This window comes from Camelina sativa, chromosome 9, assembly GCF_000633955.1.
Source record: "Camelina sativa cultivar DH55 chromosome 9, Cs, whole genome shotgun sequence".
NCBI lineage: Eukaryota > Viridiplantae > Streptophyta > Magnoliopsida > Brassicales > Brassicaceae > Camelina > Camelina sativa.
In genome coordinates this window covers 29,058,189-29,073,802 of record NC_025693.1, presented here as the reverse complement: position 1 = coordinate 29,073,802, position 15,614 = coordinate 29,058,189, and the positions used below count along the sequence as shown (strand labels likewise).

At 39.4% G+C, this 15,614-nt stretch overlaps 3 protein-coding genes and 1 pseudogene across 3 annotated transcripts; 2 read left to right on the top strand and 2 right to left on the bottom strand.

Annotated features, from left to right (window-relative positions):
- LOC104712896 (5'-nucleotidase SurE) lies at positions 481–3,280 on the top strand. The gene is made up of 10 exons (XM_010429889.2): positions 481–1,039; positions 1,154–1,248; positions 1,486–1,553; positions 1,646–1,689; positions 1,773–1,850; positions 1,924–2,077; positions 2,153–2,305; positions 2,435–2,542; positions 2,627–2,692; positions 2,885–3,280. The coding sequence occupies exons 1-10, from the start codon at positions 744–746 to the stop codon at positions 2,981–2,983; spliced, it is 1,161 nt and encodes a 386-aa protein (XP_010428191.1). The 5' UTR covers positions 481–743; the 3' UTR covers positions 2,984–3,280.
- Positions 3,016–5,218, bottom strand: LOC104712897 (annotated as a pseudogene).
- LOC104712899 (disease resistance protein RPP5-like) lies at positions 5,233–11,938 on the top strand. The gene is made up of 11 exons (XM_010429890.2): positions 5,233–5,846; positions 5,953–7,066; positions 7,163–7,465; positions 7,560–8,286; positions 9,138–9,670; positions 9,769–10,313; positions 10,494–10,999; positions 11,097–11,137; positions 11,200–11,277; positions 11,360–11,490; positions 11,642–11,938. The coding sequence occupies exons 1-7, from the start codon at positions 5,374–5,376 to the stop codon at positions 10,516–10,518; spliced, it is 3,720 nt and encodes a 1,239-aa protein (XP_010428192.1). The 5' UTR covers positions 5,233–5,373; the 3' UTR covers positions 10,519–10,999; positions 11,097–11,137; positions 11,200–11,277; positions 11,360–11,490; positions 11,642–11,938.
- Positions 12,436–14,355, bottom strand: LOC104712895 (probable disease resistance protein RPP1). Its single transcript, XM_010429888.1, has 2 exons — positions 13,803–14,355; positions 12,436–13,604 (listed from the first exon to the last, which is right to left on the bottom strand). Exons 1-2 carry the CDS (start codon positions 14,207–14,209, stop codon positions 12,599–12,601), a joined length of 1,413 nt encoding a protein of 470 aa, XP_010428190.1. The 5' UTR covers positions 14,210–14,355; the 3' UTR covers positions 12,436–12,598.

Genomic DNA, 15,614 nt, shown 5'->3' with positions numbered 1-15,614 from the left:
CTGTACCCAAATTTAGTAATAAAGCATTAGTGTATCTAAACATAATTAAGTCAAAAGGCTATTTTTGACAGAAAATATAAACATTTTCACTACCATATGATCTAGCAACAATTAACATTTTTATTTAATTATTCAACCAACATGGTACTATAATGTTGTCGGTTCAAACTGTTTTTTTTTCCAATAGCTTTAAATGTATGTCATAATTCTTCTTATGACATCTGATAACTGTATCATTATTAGATCTCGACCATCTTTAACTTTTGACCACAGTTAAAAGAAAATAATTAATATCCATATAATATTTAAAAAATTCTCAAGATTTTTATGTGTTAAATGCATAATAAATTTTTTAATATTTACATAAACATTTCCCAATTTCCTATTGGATGGTTTTTGGATTGGATTTTAATAATAATATTATATTATTGTCTGAAAATAAAATAAAATAAAAAAAGTTGCGCGTCGTCACTCTCTGCTTCTTCTCTATTCAATCTAATCTAAAGCGGAGGAAACTCAAATTGTTACAGTTCACAAGTAATCTCTTCTTCAACCTCTCTCTCTCTCTCTCTCTTCCAATTTTTTTAAAGTTTCTCCCTTTCTTCTCTCTCTCTGTCTCCGTTAGACCCGTTCTGTGTTCTAATTTTATTCTTCTCTAATCTCTCTCGTTAGGGTTTTTTTTTTCTGATTCGTTCAACACAGACCCAAATCAAATCTGCGTTTTCTTTCTTTGTTCTCTATCAATGACTTCGAAGAACAATGGTTTGTCAGCGGCGCTAGTTTCGAATCTCCAAGATGTGCTTTCGAAGAGAAAAGGAGGGAACGAGGAAAAAGTTGGGAGCGATGGATCGACGGAGGAGGCTCCGTCTACATCTGATTCCGTTGACGTTGCCGCGGCTGTGGAGGAAGAGATCGATGACTCTAGACCAATTGTTTTAGTTACGAATGGTGATGGGATTGATTCGCCAGGGCTTGTTTCTCTCGTTGAGGCTTTGGTTCTTGAAGGGCTTTACAATGTCCATGTTTGTGCTCCTCAAACGTGCGTTACGAACGAATCCGAATTTTGTTAATTTGATTTTTATTGATTTGTTCACCTCACGTGTTTTGGTTAGTTAAAAGTTCTGAACTTATGGTGGTGAATTGGAATCTGCAGGGACAAATCAGCTTCTGCTCATTCTATGACTCCAGGGGAAACAATCGCTGTAAGCTCTGTTACTATGAAAGGTGCCACAGCCTTTGAAGTTGCAGGTATGCGGATTTGATTGATATGATTATTAAATACAGTTTTCTATAGTTTTCACAACATCTACAAGCTTGACAACTAAGTATATGGGACGTGAACGTTTTCAAGTCTATGTTGATACCAAATTCATAGATTTTCAAGTTAGTGTAGACTTGGATTCTCCTTTTGTTGCCAGTTTCTTGTTTTAATACATTTGGTGTGAGTTTTTGTTCATAGGATTTGAAATTATTCTTTTGTCTCAGGGACTCCTGTGGACTGCATCTCGTTAGGATTATCCGGGGCGCTATTTGCTTGGTCAAAACCTATACTGGTTAGCATTTTGCTTATTGTCCTATCATTTAACTTAATGATATTTTGGTATTTCGTAAGTTCTGTATCCTTGCCTCTGCTTGTTTTGTTCAGGTAATTAGTGGAATCAATCAGGGTTCAAGCTGTGGCCATCAAATGTAAGTGCCTTTTGTCTTTTAAATAAGTGGTAATTCATTGTTTGGCTGTCTCCTCTGTATTTACTTATTTGAGAATCCTCCAGGTTCTATTCAGGTGCAGTTGCTGGAGCCAGGGAGGCTTTGATTTCTGGGGTACCCTCTTTGTCAATATCATTGAATTGGTGAGTATATTGTGGGAATTCCTGCTGCTACATATTTGGGTTTGTTGGCCGTAATTCTTCATTTCGATTATAGGAAGAAAGATGAAAGCCAAGAGAGTCACTTTAAGGATGCCGTTGGTGTCTGCTTACCTTTGATAAACGCCACTATCAGAGACATTGAGAAAGGAGTATTTCCTAAAGACTGCTCTCTCAACATAGAAATTCCAACATCACCCTCATCAAACAAGGTTTGTATCTTTAACAAAACTCGTCTAACAAAAACAAGATATAGGGAAGCTGACGTTTCTTGTACATATGAATAGGGTTTCAAGGTAACAAAACAAAGCATGTGGAGACAGAATCCTAGTTGGCAAGCTGTTTCAGCTCACCGTCACCCTGGTGCTGGGAATTTCATGTCCAACCAACAAAGTCTAGGGGCTCAGCTCGCCCAGCTTGGCAGGGATGCTTCAGCTGCTGTGAGTTTATTCCCTATTCAGGAGTTTTCAACCTCTGAATTTGTGTTTTTTTTTTTAGATTAATTGTTGGTTCAGAAGGTCCAAGATTAGTATATTCGACTCTGATATTCAGATATTTGGCAATCTCAGGGGGCAGCTCGTCGTTTTACCACTCAGAAGAAGAGTATTGTGGAGATTGAATCGGTTGGTGTTGCTGGTAAAACTGATACCCGTGTTAAGAAATTCTTTCGTCTAGAGGTAAAGACAAACTTATAACCATTCTCTTCACAATTCCTTTTGATATTCATTGTGTTGTAAATTCCGACGTATATATATTTGCAGTTTCTTGCTAAAGAACAAGAACACACAGATGAAGATTTGGATGTCAAGGCTCTAGAAGATGGTTTTGTAAGTCGCATGATCGTGCTCTTTTTTGTATCATATATCCATTCTCATTTTCTGCATCCTGTTCTTCTCTAAATCAACACTTGCACTCAACATGAAACACATTTTTTTCTGGTTAAATTCTTAAGTCTTGTAAATATTTCTAAGAAAAATATATATATGTATGATAAGCTACTTCCCTTTTGGTAATGGCAGGTTTCTGTGACTCCATTGTCTCTACTTCCAAATATTGATTCAGAAACTCAAGCCGCAGCATCAGAATGGATCTCCAAAGCCCTTAACTCTGATCAATGAAAACGGTCATACTCGTAAATTATGTTACATGATTTGGCCAATACTCTCCCAACAAATCTGATTACTGGATTCTGCATTTGTTTGTTCTTGTGGTCGTCTTGCCATTTAACCCTTTTGTTTATTTATTTATTTGATCTCCCTACAAGGTCTGGGTTGCTCTTGTTGGCTTGTTTGTTTGTTTGTCAGTAGCTGTTTTACTTTTGTAATTGGGGAAAAAAGGTCGGTCTGCTTTTTCTCTATTTCGAATTCATACAATTTGTATACCTTTTGATTGAGAAGAACGATCTTTTACCCAAATACCATGGCTGATACTATTGCCTCTGCCTCCATTACCCATATATCTGGCAAGCATCTTGTCTCAGTTTTTTATCTTCTTTGATCTCAGTCTTCAGTGACAACACCTACAATTCACTTTTCAGGATACAAGTATAAATGTAAAGTTACAAGTTTTGCATAGATGCTATGTAACGAGCTATCAACACAGATGACAGAACCATCACTTTTATTGTATTTGGCACATCCACCAAATATTTTGAGTAGGCTTAGAACATGGTATGCACTTTGATTGTCAAAGACTCAAAGCAACATGAGATATGAAGGTGTATATTCTTCTTCATCTGCTCCTACATATTGTTCCAATTCTATTTGATGTCTTGGAAGGTATTCACCTGCGCCGATGTAATTAGATATCTGACGGCTACCATTATCTTGTGATGCTTCGAGCTTGCGCAATGTTCTTTTCCAACTCTCTTTGTCTTTATCAAATAAAAATGAACCGAGTACTTTGAGGGCCAGGGGAAGACATCCAGCAAAGTGGACAGCACGAATGGAGAAAGGTTCAAAACCAGTAAGAGGGTAAGTCCTCTTGAAAGCGTGTATTGAGAAGAGCTGGAGAGCTTCCTCATATCTGAGACACTCCATCTCGTATTTTACTCCGCATGACTTAAGTGAATGGCTGTCATGATAACTCTACTTCCGGCACCGAGCCAACGGGTAGCCTTGAGTGCATTCTTAAATTGTTCACTCTGAGTATCATCAACACCGTCAACAACAAGCAGCACTTTTCGGTTTACAAGACTTGGTTTGATGGCATCAAAGATATCATAAGAACTTCTTGTCATTGTAAGATGTTCAAGTAAACTTGGTGAGATGCGGTTATGATAGATTTTGTTGACATTGGTTAGGAAGCAGTGGTGTTGAAAGTGGCCTGAGATGTCGTCGAAAACACACTCAGCGAGTGTCGTTTTACCAACGCCTTGGATACCCCAAATGCCAACTGTACGAACACTGTCCTTAGATTCCAAATCCAGCAATCCATAGACTGCTTTCTTATGACGATACATCCCAACAAGACCGTTGGATTCGTCATACGCGGGAGAAGGCGGTTCATTTGACACATCGTCCATAACAGATGTGTCTTCAAGTGCATATCTCTCAAGTCCAAGTGTAGTTTCTCCAGAAAAAGACAGGCTTTTGGGTGTGTACTTGGTACCGATGTCTGTCATCAATCCCGAAACACTCGATTCTTCGCCAACACTAGATTGCCTGATTGATGATGCCCTTCGACGAATTGATTGGAGGGCATCAGTAGGAGAAGAAGTAATGCTGATGATAAGATTATCGAGCATCTTCGAATCATCCTCCCTGTCAAGAAAACAACTGTACTTAAAGCCTAGTTACAGTTTATTAGAACCTCTTAAACCAAATTAGTAGACAACTATTTTATGTCTTTAATAAGAAGACTTTTACCAATCGCGGGAGCAAAATCTACGGTCGGTGCGGCTCTCTAATAGATCCAGTGCATTCCTCCAGCGATTCATAGTCTCCGGAGTTTCTATTTCTTCATGTCTCCTCAAGTCTTCCGCGAATTTTCCGGTTGGGTTTGTCAAATCCTCCGGATCCACTTCGTAGAAGACTGTATTGATTTTGATGAGCCACGAACGCTCAATAATCTCCGCGAGTACCTCCAAGCACCAGACGGAAGAGGCGTAGTTCTCCGATATCACAACGACGGCGATCTTCGACTCTCTGATTGCCTTAGCGGTTTCTGGCGAAATTTTCCCTTCTCTCGTCGTATGCTGGTTCACATCTTTGTAAGTTCGAATTTGTTTTGAGTCCAACGAACGGTAGAGATGGCTGACGAATGTCCTACCGGTGTCTTCCTTTCTAAAACTCAGAAACACATCGGGTTTTGATGAGGAGGAGGAAGAAGAAGCCATGGTTATCGATTTAGTGTAGGGAACTAGTGATGATTGAAGAGATTGTCGAAGATTTGCAATGAAGTCAGTCAATGGCGTAGGTTTAGCTTCAAAAGTCAAAAGGGATCTTTAACTTTTGGGGAGGTCTTATTGAACCTCCGTTTACTTTTGGAAGTTTGACCACATAGACTAATGATGGCTTCTTCTTCATCCTCTTCGTCTCATGTCTGGAAGTATGATGTGTTCCTGAGTTTCCGAGAAGAAGACACCCGCAAAAACATCGTCAGCCATTTGCACAAAGAACTTGTCAACAGTGGAGTTGTTACCTTCAAAGATGATAAAAGGCTTGAGATAGGGGACTCCATTTCCGAAGAAATCAGCAGAGCTATCCAAGACTCCAGATTCGCTCTTGTCATTTTATCAAAGAACTACGCTTCATCTAGTTGGTGCATGGAGGAGCTCCTTATGATTATGGATCTTCACTTTAAAAAGAAGATTAAAGTCGTCCCCATTTTCTATGGAGTTGATCCTTCTCACGTGAGACATCAGACTGGGAGTTTCACATTCGACAAGTACCAAGGGTTAGAAATGGCTAACAAGGTCACGCATTGGAGAAAAGCTCTTACCCAGATCGCCAGCATAGCAGGCAAGGATTTTGCAACTTGGTAAGTTTTCACTTCACTACCTACCAACATATGTTTCTGATGTGTACTAATAATACCATGTCTATGGAGCCGTTTGTAAGTGTTCTGAGAATTTTCCATATGCTAGTGAGGACGAGGCCTTGATGATTGAAGAGATTGTTGAAGGCATTTCAAACCAGTTGTTAATTATGCAGCCAGTAGATTACAGTGATATTGTTGGAATGGAAGCTCACATGGAGCTACTGAGTTCTCTTTTGAGTATGGAATCTAAGGACGAGGTTCGTATGATAGGAATCTGGGGAATGGGAGGCATTGGCAAAACCACCATTGCCAGGTGTCTCTTTGACCGGTTTTCAAGGCCATTTCCAACTCGTTGTTTCCTTGAAAACGTTTCGAAGATATACAGAAACCATGATGCCTCGTATTTACGGAAAAAGTTTATTTCAACAGCACTTGGTCTTGCTGAGGAGAAGATGAAGTTCTCGAGTGTAGAAATTGGACCCCAGGAGATTAAGGCAAGGTTTGGACGTCGTAAAGTCTTTGTTGTCTTTGATAATGTGGATGACATGAAACAGGTGCATGCCCTCGCTAAAGAGTCCAACTGGTTTGGTCCAGGTAGCCGAATTATCATAACAACACGGGACAGGGGCTTGCTTATTTCATGTGGAGTAAGAACTGTATATGAAGTCAAGTGCTTGGATACTGGTGCTGCTCTTCAGTTATTTAATCAGTTGGCTTTTGAAGGAGGGATTCCTCCTTCTGAACTTTATGAAAAACTGGCAATCCGAGCGTCCTGGCTTGCTCAAGGTCTTCCAGCCGCTATTGAAGCTTACGGTTTATTTTTCCGAAGAATGGCATCTTTGAAGGAGTGGGATGATGCGTTATGTAGATTTATAGAAGCTCCTCATAAAAATGTTATGGAGATCTTGAAAATTAGCTACGATGGCTTAGAGGAGGCAGATAAGAATGTTTTTCTTCATGTAGCGTGCCTCTTTAATGGTGAGCCTCTCCATCGTGCCACTACCCTTCTCGATGATGGTGAACTACAGGGTTGTCTGGGATTAAAGATATTGGCTGAAAAGTCTCTTATTGAAATCACAGCTGGTGGGTATATAAAGATGCATAGTTTGATAGACCAAACTGCTAGAACAATTGTGAATCAAGAATCCGTGCAGAGGCCCCAGGGACGAAGAGTATTGTGGGATCCTTATCAAATTTATAAACTACTGGAAAGTAACGCGGTAAGCCTCTACAGTTTCTGTAACATCTGTTGTTGTTCTTGGTGGTTTCTGCACTTGTTTGTATGCCAACTGACTTTGTCGTTTTTATTCCCATAGACGAGCGAACCAACTAATTGCATGTCGTTACACATGTGTGACATGGTTTTCGCGTTGCATTTGGGTGGGTATACGAAGTACCACGACACGCTCAAATTCCTCAAGATCTACAAGCACTCGGATCATATAAAGTCCAAGCTGCATTTAAGTAGTGACGATACAAATCTACTTTCATCGAGGCTTAGATTACTACAATGGGACACATTTCCATTGACAACATTCCCTTGCCGATTCCGTCCACGAGATCTTGTTGAAGTCAGTCTACATCGCAGCAATCTGACTGTATTCTGGGAAGAGACCATGGTAAAAGCTCTCAACAGATCAATACTTATGAAAATGTGTCTTCCAATACTTGTACATTATCACAATTTCCCTATTCTTGTTGAATTATTCTCAGGAGATGCCAAACTTGAGAAGATTGGACTTGTCAGGCTCTGAAAATCTGGAACATCTTCCAGATCTTTCAATGGCCGTGAATTTGGAGGAATTGATAACTCGAGGCTGCAAGAGGCTGAAGAGAATTCCAGAGTCCATCAGTAACCTTACGATGCTGACAAAGCTTGATGTCTCATACTGTGATCAACTTAATAGTTACCACATCACTATAAGGGAACTGAGTGGGGGCTGTCGTCAAGTTGCTCTGTATTTCTCGGGTAAAGAGGTGGAAATGGAGTCCATTACAAATCTATCCGTGGGAGGAAACATACATATTCAGATGTTGTGGCTTGATGGCAACGCAGATCACCTCTGTTTTAGTACTGAGCATCAAGCACCTGATGAATTGATGAAGGGGGAGCAACAACTACCTCATAATGAACCACCTCTTGAATTTTCTATGAGGACACTGCATGCAGTGTCAGAGTTTCATTGTCCTGAACCGATGAGGAAAGCAGAGCAGAAACCACGACCCATGTCAGAATTCCATGAATTCAATTTGATAGACATTATCAGGTTTAACTACAACGCTGATGATGCAAGTTTCCTCTGCTATGGCCTTTCCATGTTTCCCTGCTTGAAAGAGTTAAATCTAATCAACTTAAACATCGAAGTGATCCCGGATGACGTATGTGGTTTGCAATTCCTAGAGAAATTGGACTGGAGTGGCAATGATTTTGAGACTTTACCAGAAACNAGTATTCTGGGAAGAGACCATGGTAAAAGCTCTCAACAGATCAATACTTATGAAAATGTGTCTTCCAATACTTGTATATTATCACAATTTCCCTATTTTTGTTGAATTATTCTCAGGAGATGCCAAACTTGAGAAGATTGGACTTGTCAGGCTCTGAAAATCTGGAACATCTTCCAGATCTTTCAGTGGCTGTGAATTTGGAGGAATTGATAACTCGAGGCTGCAAGAGGCTGAAGAGAATTCCAGAGTCCATCAGTAACCTTACGATGCTGACGAAGCTTGATGTCTCATACTGTGATCAACTTAATAGTTACCACATCACTATAAGGGAACTGAGTGGGGGCATTCGTCAAGTTGCTCTGTATTTTTCGGGTAAAGAGGTGGAAATGGAGTCCATTACAAATCTATCCGTTGGAGGAAACATACATATTCAGATGTTGTGGCTTGATGGCAACGCAGATCACCTCTGTTTTAGTACTGAGCATCAAGCACCTGATGAATTGATGAAGGGGGAGCAACAACTACCTCATAATGAACCACCTCTTGAATTTTCTATGAGGACACTGCATGCAGTACCAGAGTTTTATTGTCCTGAACCGATGAGGAAAGCAGAGCAGAAACCACGACCCATGTCAGAATTCCATGATTTCAATTTGATAGACATTATCAGGTTTAAATACAACGCTGATGATGCAAGTTTCCTCTGCTATGGCCTTTCCATGTTTCCCTGCTTGAAAGAGTTAAATCTAATCAACTTAAACATCGAAGTGATCCCGGATGACGTATGTGGTTTGCAATTCCTAGAGAAATTGGACTGGAGTGGCAATGATTTTGAGACTTTACCAGAAACCATGAATCAACTTCCCAGGTTGAAATATGCCAGCCTTTGTAACTGCCGCAGACTAAAAGCATTGCCAGAACTAGTTCAGTTGGAGAGAATCAAACTCTCTGGCTGTGTGAGTCTCCAATCAGTGTTCAAAATATCTCATGCTGAACAAGATTGGGGCAGATTCCAGTTGCTGGAGCTTTGGGTTGACGACTGCAAGACCATTCAATCAATTTCAGATAAGTTTGGACAATATATTAAGCTATCATATGTAGATCTTAGCAGGAATGACTTTGAGACATTGCCATCAAGTATCGGAGGTCTTTTCTCTCTGGGAACTCTCTGCCTCAATAAGTGCAAGAAACTCAAATCGATAGAAAGAGTCCCATTGTGCCTTAAATATCTCTACGCCCATGGCTGTGAATCCCTGGAAACGATTTCCCTTCCTTTGAACCATTCTGTAAAGCACCTTGATCTAAGCCATTGTTTCTGCTTAAAGCAGGATGAACATTTAATCACTCAGTTTCTTAACGAGGGAGAAAACAAAGAGGTATGTTCTCAGCTTTTTCTCCCACTCCTCCATCTGCAGACACCATGAACTTGATAATTCTCTTTCCTTTTTTGGTTGTTGTTATTGTCGTGGAATAGGAGTCACTGAGATTTGCTTTCTTTCCTGGAACCGAGGTGCCCAGTTACTTCGACAAGATTAAGACAGGAAAGTCCCTAACGATTGGCTTACCCCATATTTGGCCATCCCCGAAAATGCTGGGTTTTGATGGGTGTATCATGCTTTCTTGCAAGAAGCCCTTCCATATACGATTCTCGCCATTTTCTTATGACTGGGACTGGGGATATGAAAGGTACTTTTATTTGTACCTTAAACCAGATTTCTTTCATTGCCGGGAAAGTAGTTTTCATAGTACTGAAGATGAAGAAGAAGCTGTTAAATCAGATCACCTGGTTATCATCCGAGGGTTAAAAAACTTCAGCGACAAAATCAACAAGTTTGGCATCCAATCTGATTTGCAATTCTCAGAGGAGTTTAAGTCTCCCCCTGCGGAGCTAAAATCATGTGGATTTAGCTTGATTTGGGAAGATGACCAAACAGACAAGATAACCAAAAACAAAAAACAAAGACCTGTCGATTCTCTTCAAATTTGGAAAGTTGAAGAACCTTTAGAAAATCTTAATAGGTCAGTCAAAATTCAGCTTGGTTATATGTACTTTTTAATGTTAAGTTCAGTTGCCTTGAACACATGTTGCATTGTTGATGTAAAATTTTTATCAATTAGACAAGGACAGTTATCTTAATAACTAACTTCTTAGAACTGTCTCTGAGGTTTCACCGTCTTCTGTGTTTTTCTTATATTCAGGGAATCTGTCAGTTGTGGAGACTAGATGTACAGACTTTAACATTTTGACCAAAGTTCCAGTCTTCCAGATCTTGCAAGGGCCACACTATTTAAGGAGTTGATACTGAAAGGCTGTACAAGACTGGAACAAACTCCAGGGTCCAGTGGTAGTTTATTTTGCCTGCCAAAACTCGATTTATCACATTGTGACTGCTTCACAAATCTTCGGATGCGCTCGCCTAGCGAAAAACAGAAAAGACTGTCCATTCAGAATGTGGACTCAGTGGAGGGCGGCTAATCATATTGAAGCTTCCCAGAGCAGTAAAAAAATTAACTTTTCTTGGAAACCCATCCACAGAGGGGGAAATAGACGACAAATTGATTTTCAACTCGTTTGGGAAGTGTAGATTTTGTTTTACCTTTTTTTATCGCATGTATCTTTTCTATATACATATGGAATGGAAACCATAAGTGTGGAATGCATTCGGATTATCAGGGTAATCTTTGTTTGGTCAAAACTAATACTGGTTAGCATTTTGATCATCTCATCATATGACTATGTGATATTTTGGTATTTCGTAATTTCTGTATCTTTTTTCTTTTTTATGTTCTTCATGTAATTAGTGGAATCAATCATGGATCAAGCTCTGAGAAATATATATAATGTAAGTGTTTCTGTCTTGTCTGCCCGTCTTTTCTGTTTTCCTTATTTTTGAGAATCCTCCAGGTTCTATTCAGGTGCAGTTGCTGGAGCCAGAGAGCCTTTGAGTTCTGGAATACCCTTGTTGTCAATATCGTTGAACTGGTGAGACTCTCGTGCCTTCGTGGTAATAGGTGCAGCTACATATGTGGAATTATTTTGCCTTAATTTTTCGTATTGGTTATAGGAAGTATGATGAAAGCCAAGAAAGTGGCTTACCTTTGATTAACAGCAACTATCAGTGACATAGAGAAAGAAGGTTTCCCTAAAGACTGCTCTCTTAACATAGAAATTCCAACATCACCCTCACAAAACAAGGTTTGTATTTCTAATAAAACTCATCTCAGAAACTGATTTTTTGGTTTGACTTTTGTATGCAAAGAACATGATATATGCGTGCTGTGGTTATGATTCAACTCTTCAACTCTTTTCTGCATACATGAACAGAACTTGTCTGCTATCCCTTTAGGTAATGACAGGTTTCTGTGACTCCATTGTCTCTGTTCCAAAGGTTGATTCGGGAACTCAAGTCACAGAATCAGAATGGATCTCCAAAGCCCTGATAGATGAAAAAGGTCATACTAGTAAATTATGTTGCATGATTGGCAAAAACACTCCCAACAAATGTTTTGTTTTTTGGTATAAATGTTAAGAAACGGACGAAACCAAGCCAACTCTTCCAACAAATCTGGTAACTCGATTCTGCATTGTTTGTTCTTGTGATATTGTTCTCAACTTATCATTTAACCCTTTTGTTTATTTTATTTATTTGATCTCCTACAAGTCTATGGGTGCTGTTGGCTTGTTTGTTTGTTTGTCAGTAGCTGTCTGGGAACGCTTAACTTTGTAATTGGAAAAATAGGGTCGGTCTGCTTTTTCTCTAGTCTGTAGTTTGTTTTGCTAGCACAATTTCTCGAATAGAACCTTGTGCTTGTGCAAATGCTATGTTGACATCTTATTTCTAAGTTGCAAATGCTATGTTGCCATTTTTTGGCACCGCATCACCTAAAAATCATTTTTTCTCGGTAGATATTCTTTCCACCTTGCCATTCTACTTAGGGATGTTCAGATGTATATCATTCCTCACATTGTTTACCTCGATCTCCACTTCTAAAAGTGCCGTCCTGTTCCTAATCTCCTGTCAGAAGACTTTTTCTTTTGGTTCAATTTGTTTTTCCAAGCTTGAAAGTACTAGTGGCTTCTGAGTCCAACGAGTGTTGACGAGACTTATCTGAATCTACCCATCATGTACACAAAATGAAATAAAACAGTAAACACACACAAACGTACACACATGATAAACGATAAATATACAAAAGAGTTTAGTGACGAACATATGTCCTTGTTCGTCTTATTCAACCAGGGTTTTCACAAGATTCTTTTCAAACAAATCCAACTGGAGTAGACTTATGAACATGCCCACTGATCATTCAAGAGCCAAGCAATATAACGGGAAAGAGTTTGCTTCATCTACTCCAATGTGTCGATCCACTTTGATCGGACGTCTGGGTGCATAGTCATCTGCTCCAATGTACCTATTGATCTCTGAAGCGTAGCTATCACGAGATGCTTCGAGGGTACGCAATGTACTTATCCATACATCTTTTTCCCTATCGCGTAGGAAAGATCCCAACAGTTTGAGGGCCAGAGGAAGACGATTAGCGACATGGACAGCCCGAAAGGAGAGACCTTCAAAACCAGGGAGAGGGTTGCTCTGCTTGAAAGCAATCTCTGAGAAGAAAGCAAGAGCTTCCTCGTATCTAGGACACTCAACCTCGTAGATTTGTTTCACTCCACATTCAGTTAGCAAAGACCTCTCCTGTGTGATTACAATGACCCGACTTCCTGGACCAAACCAACTCGCGTCTTTGGTTATACCTTTTAGCTGGTTCATGTCATTTACACCATCAACAACAAGCAGAACCTTCCGGTTCCCCATCATTTCCTTGATGGCATTATCAGAGCTCCCCGTAAAAACTTCACTATTTAGCATATCTAGTATACTCTGCAACTTGTTGATGTTATTCTTCATATATATATGATGCTGAAATCGTGGTGAGATCTCCTCGTAAAGGTGCCTGGCAAGAGTTGTCTTCCCAACTCCTTCCGTTCCACAAATACCAATTACTGTAGAATCTGTGTGCAATGTTACAGAACGCAGCTCTTTCAGGCGACGCTTCATCCCCAGACTGAGCAGGGGCAACGAGAATAGTGTAAAATGTTCGCGGAGTTCGCTGAGTAAGGTGAGAGAACAATGCCATGTCCGAAATTTAAACTTGTGAGGGCTTCTGTAATTTAAAGGGCTGAATGCACTCTCTAGCTTCAAACTCCTAGCCGGGCTTAAACCAGTACTATGATAGCTTGATGTGGAAGATGTCAGGATATTAGAAGCGAAACTAGTAATGTTATCCACAAGCTCTGAGTCGTCCTCCCTATCATGTAAAATAAGTTTTTTTGTTTGTTTAAATGTATACTAAGTCTTGAGATCAGGAACTCTCCTAGTATTTGACAACTACATTATTACCCTCACACCAAAACAGTATTTTGCTTAGTAACCCGAAAAGGAAACGATATTAACAATTCTACTATAATGTACATAAGATTAAAAAAAAAAGAAGCAAACAGTGTACCAATCATTGGAATTGAAGCTAGGTTTACGAGACACCTGAGCATACAACCACTTCTGCACCATCTCCAAGGTCTCACTCTGCGTGTCCGCGTATTTTCCTACTGCGTGACTTAAGATATCCAAAGGATTGACTTGGAAGAATATAGGAATTGTTGTCAGAGTTCCTATCTTCTCACACTCTATTAACTTTCTCAGGTCATCCATCCAGAAGTCAGAAATCACGTAGTGCTTTGATATCACGGGGATCGCAACTAGCGACTGTTCCATAGCCTCATGATCCAGGTCCTCGAAAGGCTCAGAGGCTATGAAAGTTGAGATGTATTTGGTCTTGAGCGAGCTGACAAGATGGCTAACAAAAGTTTTGCGAATCTCATCCCCTCGGAAATTCAGGAACACGTCGTGTGTCATGGTAACGATAAAATTAAAAGCCAAAGGAAGCGATTTGTCAGTTTTTCTTTTCCTTGTTATTATTTTTTTTTTTGCAAGGAAATTTCTCAAGTTTCTAGCAAGGATTGATATATAAAGCAGCTACTAGAGTAGAAAGTCATCGCTACAAGTGAATGACGTGACCTGCACATCTTTGTTACGAACTGACAAGAAGTCGTCTATATTCCGTTTTCACCAATAACAGTTGCGAAACATTCCATTGTTCTTTTTTTTTCCATAAAGAAATACATTCCATTGTTTGAGATTATTAGATAAAGTTGTTACATAAGAATGATCGTGACATGACACTTTTTAAAGTAAATGAATATACCGGTATATGACAAGAGTTAGATTAGTTGGCACGCAATGTCATTTTCATTGACTCAAGTATTTAGAAATCAAGTTGCTTATCCTAAAATCTATCTACCTATATATGGTCACACAAGCAAAACAATACTATAAGAGTTTGAACAAGTTCTATTTCACAATAAAACTTGACAAAAAAGTAACATGGTTTTAGGTGTTTTTTTTTTTCCATAGAAATACTTGGAATGGAGTCAAATACAGAGTCGACTCTTAGCAAAAAAAAAAAAATACAGAGTCGAATAAGATTCTGGCTCCCTGGGAAGAGTGACTGTAGTTGTCGTTTAATTATGCCAACTATTTAAACATGTAATCCGTACACTCTGAATATGCAATATCCATCATCGTGCATGTTGCAGACAATGCAAATCTTGTATCATTTTATCTTTTGAAACACGGATTGGTGATTCGAATTTATCCATTCTTTCCTTTCCATGCGGGTAAACCACTTTAGCCGAAGACGTGTGTCAGGAATGCTTTAGAAACAAATTGCTATCTTATCCGGACTCTGATCAAGAGATTAAGTTACGGCTTGTCTTTTCTGCTAGGATAAGTACGACATAGCTTTTCTATGTATTGAACTATTTAACCGCAATGGTAAATCAGCCTAGCGTACGCTGGATGGATCTTGGTAGCTTAGCCTTGACAAATGTCGAATAACCATTTCTAGTGATTGACTGATTGTCTAGTCCATATTTTAGTAGAGCGGATTCAACTTTCTTTGGGACTGGCTTGTGGGAGTTAATAGCAAATATTTATACGTAAAACTACGAGATTATTAACATGTGGTATTACGAAATTCGTCTATCAATGTTTGACACATAAATGTTATTATCATCCACAAAATCTAAGAAGAAAGAAGAAGGAAATGAATGGTCCAGGACAAGAAAAAGCCACTAAAAAGAACTGTAGGTCATACAGGGTAGTCCACTTTATCTTTATCCGTGACTCTTGAGTACAAGATTTCCGGGATCAAGAAAGTCGCAAATAAATATGCTGGGCTGGACTCTTTTCTCGTATGCCC

What these genes read in the sequence shown, in the direction of transcription:
- LOC104712896 (XM_010429889.2), top strand. Translation starts at nt 744, where the DNA reads ATGACTTCGAAGAACAATGGTTTGTCAGCGGCGCTAGTTTCGAATCTC. An exon ending in GCAGGGATGCTTCAGCTGCT is followed by an intron (nt 2,306 to 2,434) that starts GTGAGTTTATTC and finishes TGGCAATCTCAG; the next exon opens with GGGGCAGCTCGTCGTTTTAC. An exon ending in AGGCTCTAGAAGATGGTTTT is followed by an intron (nt 2,693 to 2,884) that starts GTAAGTCGCATG and finishes TGGTAATGGCAG; the next exon opens with GTTTCTGTGACTCCATTGTC.
- LOC104712899 (XM_010429890.2), top strand. Translation starts at nt 5,374, where the DNA reads ATGATGGCTTCTTCTTCATCCTCTTCGTCTCATGTCTGGAAGTATGAT. An exon ending in TATTCTGGGAAGAGACCATG is followed by an intron (nt 7,466 to 7,559) that starts GTAAAAGCTCTC and finishes AATTATTCTCAG; the next exon opens with GAGATGCCAAACTTGAGAAG. An exon ending in CCTTTAGAAAATCTTAATAG is followed by an intron (nt 10,314 to 10,493) that starts GTCAGTCAAAAT and finishes TCTTATATTCAG; the next exon opens with GGAATCTGTCAGTTGTGGAG.
- LOC104712895 (XM_010429888.1), bottom strand. Translation starts at nt 14,209, where the DNA reads ATGACACACGACGTGTTCCTGAATTTCCGAGGGGATGAGATTCGCAAA. An exon ending in AGCTTCAATTCCAATGATTG is followed by an intron (nt 13,605 to 13,802) that starts GTACACTGTTTG and finishes TTTACATGATAG; the next exon opens with GGAGGACGACTCAGAGCTTG.